General features: G+C 52.0%; 1 protein-coding gene across 1 annotated transcript; it reads left to right on the top strand.

Moving 5' to 3' along the window:
• The first annotated feature begins 5,332 nt into the window (after positions 1-5,332).
• Positions 5,333-9,895, top strand: TIGD3 (tigger transposable element derived 3). Its single transcript, XM_067544431.1, has 2 exons — positions 5,333-5,362; positions 6,608-9,895. The coding sequence occupies exon 2, from the start codon at positions 6,663-6,665 to the stop codon at positions 8,103-8,105; it is 1,443 nt and encodes a 480-aa protein (XP_067400532.1). The 5' UTR covers positions 5,333-5,362; positions 6,608-6,662; the 3' UTR covers positions 8,106-9,895.
• The last annotated feature ends 148 nt before the right edge of the window (positions 9,896-10,043 follow it).

Below are 10,043 nucleotides of genomic sequence, written 5' to 3'. Positions count from 1 at the left end.
CACCTGGATATAATCTGAAGCCCAGCAGCCCTGTTCTACCCACTAGACTGCACTCTGCTCTTCGAGCCAGGAGCAGGACTCAGGAGTCAACTCTCCGACTCTGCCTTCCCCTCCAATTTTCAGCTCTCTGCCTCTGCTTTCACATCTGCAAAAAAGCGGTTAATTCTTCCTTTTCATCCATTTCAGCCAGACACTCTTTGGGGCAGAGACTGTCTGGGCCCTGCACGGCCCACTGTGGGGGTCCTGATCTCAGTCAGGGTCTGTGCAGTGCCCAGCAGAAAGGGGCCCCGATCTTGGTCCAGATCTGTGCGGTGCCTGGCATGATGCCCCTCCCCCTTGGCAGTCAGAGGGTGGGGGACTGTGCAGAAGCTGGCACAAGAACAGAAATGCATTGGGATCTGGTCTGAAAGCTGGCCTCCCAGGCTCCGCCAATCCCGGAGAGGGCCGCCCTGATAAAGGTGGGTAGAATTGAAGTGGTGGCGAGTGAGATTAAAGGTCTGTTATATGAAAACAAGAGCCAGACTGGTGCTGAATACATAGTAGATTAGCGAGGGAATTCAAAACTTCACTGTGCAAAGGAACAAGCTTCTCTGGGCCTTGGATACACAAGATAAGATACAGCAGCTATCCCAGTCCCGGGGTTAGCCGTGCATCTTTGGCACACGTCCAAGTGCCCAGGATGTTCCTTATGAAGTGCTGGTGGGTGTAATCAGACCCAGGATAAAATGGCTGAGAGCTCACGCTTGTAAATCTTTCCTGTGGCCAACGCAGCCGTGGGCATGTGCATTTGATCTGCAAAGCCACTGGACCTCTGGGAAGCCATCCTCGCTCCAAGATGAATCGCTGCATCAGTGCAGAACAGTATCACGCTGTATCTTGTTTTCCTATGCATCATAACCAATTGCTGGCTGCTGTAGATTCCTTAATTAGATCCTGCCGGACCACGTTAACTTCAGTCAAATATTTTATGCATAACACAGATAAATGAGGAATAGAACCCAGGAGTCCTGTCTCCCACCCCCTCACACCATCCCACTAGACCGCATCCCCTCCCAGAGCTGGGAATAAATCCTGACTCCCAATCCGCCCACACACCCGTTTAACCCCTTAGATCACTCTCTTCTCCCAGACCTAGGAAAAGAACCGAGGACTCCTGACTCCTACTTCTCTGCCTTCATACCACTTATCCTTACATATAACATAAGGTCTTTCCACCATAAACTGCCACACAATGTCTCCATAGCAAGCCCTGAAAGTGAAACTCACTGTAATGCAGCCACTTCTGGGGTGTAGCTGTACATGAACAAGAAAGAAGCTTTAGCCAAAGATGCTACGGCAAACCCTTTCATTAAGTGAAAGAGCACAGATGTCAGAGTGGGTCTATTTTCCATGCCAAGCAAACAGGAGCTTCCATTTGGAAGGTTTTACCCTGGAAAGCTGTGACTCTGTAAAGGATTTGGGAGTCATGGTGGACAAGCAACTCAATAGGAGCTTCCAGTGCAAAGGAGCGGCCAGAAGGGCTGATACGGGATTGGGACACAGAGGGAAGTAGCAAGCAGGAAGGTGATTTGACCTCTCTGCAGGACATTGGTGAGATGGGTCCTGGAATCCAGTTCTGGGTCCGTGTTTTAGAAAGGCTGTTGGTTAAACTGGAGAGGATGCAGAAGAGAGTCACTAAGATGGGCTGGGAAAAATGCCTGACAGCAAGAGACTTGAGCTCGATCTGTTTAGTTTAATCAAAAAGAAGATGAAGAGGTGAGTTGATTGCGGTATGTAAGGACCATCACGCTGAGAAAATCCTGGGTGCTAACTAAAGGGCTCTTTAACCTAGCAGAGAAAGGCAGTGTAAGAACAAAAGGCTGGAAGCTAAAGGCAGACACATTCCACTGAGAAATAAAAGGACACATTTTTTACAGGGAGGCTGATTAACAATTGCAGCAGCCTGCCAAGGGCAGGGGTGGATTCTCCATCAGGCTGGCTGCCTTCCTGGAAGATGTGTTAGTCAAACACAATGGATTGGGACTCAAAGAGGAGCTGTCCTGCACCCTGTTTATCACAGAGAATGCCAACCTGTACAGCTGCTGGTCTGCTTTAACATTCAACTCTCCGGGTGTTTTTAAACCCAGGCCCCAGCCCAGAAGCAGCGCGCACTCCGCGAGGAACGCTTTCGACCATCTCCACCTGGCTCAGAGACTCCGCCCCACCCTGGCCAATGACCACCTGGCCTCAGTTATTCAACTCAGCTCGTCCACAGCACTGTGGAAGACCTGGCGTGATGCCTTCAACCCTTAAGAAATGCCAGCTGGCGGGGACCACTGCAGAGCATCTCCTCAGCAATCCGGCTACTGTTAACGCGTCGGACCTGTCCTCTGCTCTCTGCACTGGCTTCCTATCGAACAGCAAATTGAGGTCTCAGTCCTGCAGGCCCCAGGGTACCTAGAAGGCTGCCTGTAGTTCCAGGATGGAGACCCACCTTCGCTCTGTTGGCCCAATGGCACTCACCACAATAAGGCTAAAGCTCATCTGTGGAGGGAGACAGAACTTTGGGGGGGGGGGGCTGCAGAATGAGCTCCCCAGGGAGCTAAGAACTTCCCCAAACCTCACCATTTTCTACCCAAATGCAAGATGCATCTTTTTTTTTTTCTTTTTTTGCCCTACCTTCTCCAATATAAATACAGAGCCACAGCTGTATTAAAAAACCCTACCAAACGTGCTTCTCCTCCTGCGGGGAGATGAGAGAAGAAACCTTACGTGGCAGATGTGTAGTCGTGTTGTGCAATGCATGGGAAGGTGCCCCGATACCATGGTGATGAGTGCGGTGGAAGAATCTACATAGAACAGAACCGAGAGCAGCCCCAGTGCTGCTCTAACTGTACACTCCACTCCCCCAGACCCCGCGCCTCCCACAACTCCCCTCCGCCCCGTAACGACCAGAGGCACTACGTTGGTTTTGCTAGAAGCCACTGGTATGGAACTCAGCAAGTGGAAAGATGCCAGCAGAGCTGGTCAGAAATTGATTCCCTCTGCCCGGCCAGGGAAAGTTTAGATGAAGACCAAAAAAACAAAGTTTTGTCAAAAATGTCAATGGAAAATTTGAGAGAAACAAGGTGGGTGAGGTAATCTTTCACCAGCAGATGATGGTCCAGTAAAAGATTGCCTCACCCACCTTGTCTCTGTAATATTTTGGGACCAACACAGCTACAACACTGCAAACAAGGGGAAAAAACCATCAAAAAAAACCAAAATGTTCTGCCAAAAACCATAACACCTCCCCCCCAAATAATTTTTCTGCCAAAGACTATCCAAAAACCACACAACTATTTTTTCCACCATCAAAAGCTAAAACAAATCATCAGGTGAAACACAAACAAACAAACATTGAAAAAAATTCAGCCATCCATGGATTTCTGCACCAGGCCGGAAACTTGCAGCAGCGCCAGAGCATGAGCTTTAGAAAAAGATGCTGGATCTTGATTTACAGAGTTCAAGTGATTGAGATCCCACCCACATCCCTGGGTCAGATGTTCCAGTGATTACTTGTTTGAAATATGCACCTTATTTCCAATCTGCATTTATCTTGCTTCTGCTCCCAGCCATCAGCTCTTGTGTCTGCTACATGAGAGAGCTCTCTCTGGTCTGAGCGGCTCCCCCACGTTAGCACAATATTTGCAGACCACCACCTCTTCCCAATTCTCTTTGTGCTGTGAAATTGTTTTAAGCCTCAGTGGGATACCACCCCCAACCTAGAGGAGAAGCAACTTATACTGGAAAGACTCCTTTTGCTGGTATAGCTCATAGCAGCTCTCTGAACAAAATAAGCTACATTCAGCAAAAGGCCGTATGCCAATATAATCGCAAATACACGAGGGCTTTTCGCCAGTATAAAAGTGTCACAAAAATACCCCACCCTTCAGCCAACACCCTTACACCAGGAAAAAACCTTCTAGTGCACACTGGCCTCTGGCTTGGGTCTACAATGAAAAGTTCTATTGACATCACCATGCCGGACTGATGTAGGGATGCTGACCAAATCCCCAGGGTAGATGTGGCTGTGTCAACGGAAGAGGGCTTCCAGCAACACCGCTAACTCCCTTTGGGGAGCGATGTTTCTGTACCGCCAGGAACCATCTTCTGTCAGCACAGGCTGCACCTATAGAGCTATGCCAATATGGTCTCTGCAGTGTAGACATAGGCCCAGAGATACGGAGGGTCTGTCCCCCATCTGCATTTATTCAGGGGGATGTAAAGCCAATACAGAGTGGGAGATGCCCAGATAAGGACCTAAGATGGACAGGAAACAACAGGTTGCTTATTACATGAAAACAATGCTCCAGTCTCATCACTGCTGCTCCTCGCTAGTGAGCCCCGGGGACATCTGTGCAGCCAGGACTGAGTTAGCAGCCGGCTATTTTAGATGCATTTTAAAGTCGGTTTTTAGGATCTCCCTCATTCACAGCCTTTCCCGATTGATTAACTTCTCTGGCCCCCACTACACCCTAGTGGCGGGGAGGGCAGGGAGGTCCAGGAGCCAGAACATCTAGGTTCAAGCAGGAGAGTGGGAGTGGCTGGCACAGGGGGCCTGGGAGTCAGGACTCCTGGCTTCTCTTCCCGATTCTGCCACACAACATCCTCTCATTCTAGGACTGGAGTATAAATGTGCACCCAAAAATACATGGCTTGCAACAATTAAAAAAAGTCTATAGAGCACATCTCCTGAAAGTAAAACCATGCTCAGCGCTGAGCCATTCTCCAGAAGTATTTCCCCAGTCCCCGTTAAGGGATAACAACAAACCATCTGACACAAAACTCCTGCTCTTGTTGGTTGTAGGATTTTCACATCCAAGGTCCTGCTAGCCAGGGAAAGTTACACCCCTTCCCGAGAGGAAGAAGCTGCACAGATCCATCAGCCACTCCAGGAGCTAACTGAAAGCCCACTAGGTTCACAATACAGCCCCGAGACTTTTGGCATTTGCAAGGGGGAAGGAGAGGACCCATAATTCCTCTCTTTACTTTCCCATTTACATTCCTTTCTGGACCTAGAAAATGTGTGAGCTATAGGGTACTTAGAAGCATATAAACCTGGATCCTGGATCACCGAAACCTGGGCAACTGAGTCGAACAATCCTACGGAGGAATTTCTCTAGCAGTCCTAAAGAACAAATATCCAGCTGCCAGTTTTTACTGCGAGCTTTTGCTGCTGCTGCTGCTACAGACTGAAAACTAAAGATTCAGAGGGGGAGGGGAAAAAAAAAAAAAAAAAAGGGATCAGGATCCAGAAACCTAAAGCCCTCAAACCCATCAGGACGGAAATGGCATCAGATGTATAACCCCTGAAGAGCCAGGGGACCAATATTTCTACTAGGTACGTAAAGAGCAAAGGCAGCTTGCATAGGGATTTTTCCACAGTAGCTCTAATTGTGTGCGAGGCCTAAATATCTGCTGTCCTTCTATCCTTATACCCTGGCAGCTTATGCAATATTTAGCCATTTCCCCGCTGATGTTTCGCTTCCCTCTGGGGCATCATGCTAAATTATTTGTGAGGGGGTGATATTTCAAAGTGCATGGGTGGGTGGTGTTCAAATGAAGCCTGTTTTCAGGGCATCTTTTCACACACTTTGGATTTTTAATAGCTGGAAGTCAGGAGTAAAATCCCACCCCCCGGGGCAAGTTATCCTATAACTGCAGGGGTCCTGGTACTTTCCCGTGAAGCAGCTGGTACTGGTTGGCTGTTTAGCCCAGGATCCTGAATCTGACGCCCCACTGGTTTGATGTAACAGGGCTGCTCCTATTATTTAAAAACATCTAAATATCATGAATTCAGAGCCTGGTTTCTCTAGTAGTCAGTTTCACCATAATCTGGTCAGTTACAGGTCAGTTTCCCCAAGGAGGCAATCTCTGTGCTTGTCCCCTGTGGGAGGGAGGCCACAGTACCAAAAGATAACCTGTGCTATTAGTTATTTCTGTTATGATAATACAGAGGGGCCCCAGCTGAAATCAAAGCCCGATTGTGCAGGGCACTGGCCCCCTCCCCCCTCCACAGTGAGATCAGGGCCTCTCCTGTGCCAAACACTACACACACCCCCAGCTGAGAATGAGCCCCCCTAGTCCTGCCAGCTTCTGCATGGACTCCCCCTTGACTGAGATCGCAGGCACCTGTTGCCAGGAGTGCATGACATAAGACAGTCCCTGCCCCTGAAAACGGACCATCTGTAAATATGAAGTTTGGACAAGCTGCGTTTTTAAGCAACCTAAATTTGGGGCCAATTTTGAGCTGGGTGGCTCCTATTTAACGAGCTGAGAAGGTCTCCCCAGAAATGTCTCCCACTTTTATCAGAAGGACAATGGCCATGTTTTTAAAGTTATATTTAGGTAGCTGTGGCTGAACGAATGGAGCATGGTTCTGCGAGCCAAGACCCCAGGGCTCTAGTCCCAGAGCTGGGAGGGGAGAGGACTCTAGCAAGACGTGGGGAGGAAACTGGGAGTCCGGCGTCTTGGCGTCTATGCCCAGCATTGATAAGTTTCCCATTGGATTCTGTCTCCCTGTCTTACCGATGGCTAATCAGGTTTTTGGGGGGTTGGGCGGGAGGGTCTCTTCTTTCCCTTCTAGATATTCCAGCCCCCAGTGCCTGGCACATCCCTTCACCTCCCACCCCTGGGCCACCATGGAGCTGAATGGGAAGAAGAAACTTCATGCCCTTTCCTTGGCGGAGAAGATCCAGGTGCTGGAAATGCTGGACGAATCCAAGATGTCCCAGTCAGAGGTGGCGCGTCGTTTCCAAGTCTCCCAGCCCCAGATCTCCCGCATTTGCAAGAACAAGGAGAAGCTGCTGGCTGACTGGTGCAGTGGGACGGCCAACCGAGAGCGGAAGCGCAAGCGGGAGTCCAAGTACAGCAGCATTGACGAGGCCCTGCTGTGCTGGTTCCACATCGCTCGCAGCAAGATGCGGGACATCACGGGGCCCATGCTGCTGCAGAAAGCCAAGGAGCTCGCGGACATCATGGGCCAGGAGTTTGTGCCTAGCATCGGCTGGCTGGTGCGGTGGAAGCGCCGTAACAACGTCTGCTTCGGCCAGCGGCACTCAGCCCGAGCTGTGCACGCCCTGGAGCCCCTGTGTGACAAGGGGCCGGCGCCGGCTCCCCTCGGTCTGCCCCAGCTGCTGAAGGATTTTGCCCCCGAGAACATCTTCAGCTGCGGGGAGGTGGCCTTGCTCTACAAAGCCATGCCGGGCAGGGAGCGGGATGGCAGGGAGCGGCTCTGCGTGGCGCTGTGTGTCAACGGGAGCGGCACAGAGAAGCGGAAGCCCCTGGTGGTCGGCAGGCAGCTGGCGCCGCGATGTTTCTTTGGCGTCAACACGGAAGCTTTGCCGGTCCTTTACCGCAGCAGCACCGACGGCCGGCTGACTCCGGAGCTCTTCTCCGAGTGGCTGATGGACTTTGACCGGGAGATGGGCCGGCAGTGCCGCAGCGTGGCGCTGGTGCTGAACGCTGAGCGGCGCTGCCCCGATCTGGAGCCGGCCAACATCCGCCTCCTCTTCCTGCCTCCGCGGCCTCACCACCACCACGACGGCCCCTCGCCCTGCCTGCTCCACCCTGACATTGTCCGGGATTTCAAGTCCCGCTATAAGCGCAGGCTTCTGGGCAAAGTATCCTCCATCAGCAGTGAGACCGACAGCTCCCCCACCTCCATCGCCGCCGCCATCACCGTGCTGGACGCCCTCCACATGGTGGCGGCCGCTTGGGACAAAGTCCAGCCCTCCCTCGTGGAGCAGTGCTTCGGGAAGGCCGGCTGCTCCCAGGGGAAGGGGTCCCTGGGGCTCCCCAGCCACGCCCCCCCCAGGGGGATGAGCCAGGAGGAATTCCGGCGCTTTGTCGACATGGAGATAGAGCTGGCCTGTCCCACAGCCCTGCCCCCAACTGGGGCCTACAAGGAGGAAGAAGAGGAGGAGGAGGGGGAGGACCTTTTCGGCAGCCTGCCCACCAAGGCAGACGCCCTGAAGGCCCTGGGGATCCTGCGGCGCTGGTTCGAGTGCAACGGCTCAACCGAGGGGGTCTTCCGGCAGTTCTACAGCTGCGAGGAGGAGGTGGAGCGGCTGTGCTGCCAGTGAGTGCCCGACTCCCCACACTGGAATGGGGGGTGCCCGCTGCGGCCTCCCAATACTGGAGCATGGAGGGGCTGGTGGCCCTGTACTCTATGGACTCATCAGTGCTCGGGGAGCTGGATTCCAGCCCAGTCCCCCAGTGCCTGAGTGCTGGGGCAGGCCCCAGTTCCCCACTGGGGGCACTAGCGGGACCAGATTCATGCCCCATTCACTGCCAGGGCCGCAGAGAGCTGGTTCCTGGAGGAGAGAAATTGGAGACGCACCATTTCTTCTTTTGGGTGCATCTTTATGGGTGTATAAAGATCTGAAAGAGCCTGCATTACTCATCATCATCACCACCACCACCATGACCCGCAGCCAAAATTTTCCACTAGCAATTCTGGGCTGCCCTCAATTCAAATGTGTCCTGCTAGTCATCACCCTAAAAGGGGCCAGATTTCCAGGAAGGGGTGAAAAACCAGGCCTCTTTAGAAGGGGGGCTGGAGTCAGGCTTGCGTCATCTTCATTTTGTTGGAATCACAATTACTGCCACACTCCCCAACTTACCAGCTGGTTTTGGAAACCTTTGCCTACCAAACTCTGCTCGCTCGCGCTCTCTCTCTCTCTCTCTCTCTCTCATTTCATGCAGAAGAAAGAAAGGGAGAGGTGAATTTTCACGGTTTTCCTCCCAGCTGTTTGAGCTCTAGGCGTTCAACAGAACAAACAAAACCAACTCCCTCCCTAAAGCGATATAACAGCCCAACTGGGGAAAACAGCCCCTGCGTTACATGGATTTCATTTCTTGGCACCTTATTATTCTTCAGTTTCCCAGGGATCCAGGGAGAGAGAGAAAGAGGTGATGTGATGTTCTAATGCGAGGCAGTGCAACACTCCAGAACCAGCAGCATCTGATCTTTGGATGGAAGGATTTAATCCCCAGGGGTGCAGAGGCGAACAGACGTGTGGTGCAGGGGGTAGGGCATTGGCCTGGGAGTGAGGACTCCTTGGTCCTATTCCTAGCTCTGGGAGGGGAGTGGTGTCTAGTGGTCAGAGCAGAGAGGGCTGGGACTCAGGGTTCCTGGGTTCTATCCCCAGCTCTGAGTAGGGTGTGGTGTCTAGTGGACAGGTGGAGGTATGTCTCCACTGCAGTGTAAGCCCAGGGTTCGAACTCAGGCTTAAGCCCCCCTTCCATCTACAACAAATTGCGCTAATCTAGGGCTGCTGGACCCCACAAAAGTGGAGGGTCCAAGCTTGAGTCAAGCTGGGACCCAGGTTCAAGCCATACTGATTTGCAGTGTAGACGCAGCCTCACTGGACTCAAGCTCTGGAAGTCTGCCAAAAGTCTTCCACTATTCCAAGGGTCAACTTCCTTTGTCCTCTGGACAGTCAAGTTTCCCCACAATGTACCATGGACAAAGGGCCACAGTGGCCACAAGAAAGTCTGGGATATGGGTGGATGGACTTGGGCCTGCACAATGCTCTAGGTTGGGACTCAGGGTTCAACAATTCCTAACCCAGAGTTACAAAGGAGTGTAGACGTTCAAGCCCTAGGTTAAACCCAGGAACTGCTACCTCCAGTTCTACTAACCCTGGGCTGACATTGCACGTAGACAGTCCCTGGGAGTCCCTGGGCTCTATTCCCAGCTCTGCCTCTGACCTTGAGCAAGTCCCCTATCCTCTCTGTGCCTCAGTTTCCTCTCCCACCCCTCGTCTATTTAGACTCTCAGCTCTTTGGGGCAGGAACCATTTCTCTTCACATGTACGGCGCCCAGCGTAATGGGCGATTGTAAGTGCTATCGTAACGCTCCTAATAAACAAATACCTTTTTAAAAGCAAGATAACCATACCGGACTGACAGGCCATAAAGGAGAGAGAGCAGACACCTCCATTTGTTAATTCCCCTCCCCACCTTCCTTTCAAAGTTACCTTTAAAGAAACATGGCACCCACTGTAAAATGGTACAAT

This window comes from Emydura macquarii, unplaced genomic scaffold (assembly GCF_026122565.2).
Source record: "Emydura macquarii macquarii isolate MOO-44397 ecotype Brisbane River unplaced genomic scaffold, CSIRO-AGI_Emac_v2 contig_968, whole genome shotgun sequence".
Lineage (NCBI taxonomy): Eukaryota > Metazoa > Chordata > Testudines > Chelidae > Emydura > Emydura macquarii.
The sequence above is the reverse complement of the archived record's forward strand: the minus strand, read 5'-3'. Positions and strand labels throughout refer to the sequence as shown.

Bases quoted from the DNA above. Each gene is read 5' to 3' on its own strand.
- TIGD3 (XM_067544431.1), top strand. From the start codon at position 6,663: ATGGAGCTGAATGGGAAGAAGAAACTTCATGCCCTTTCCTTGGCGGAG.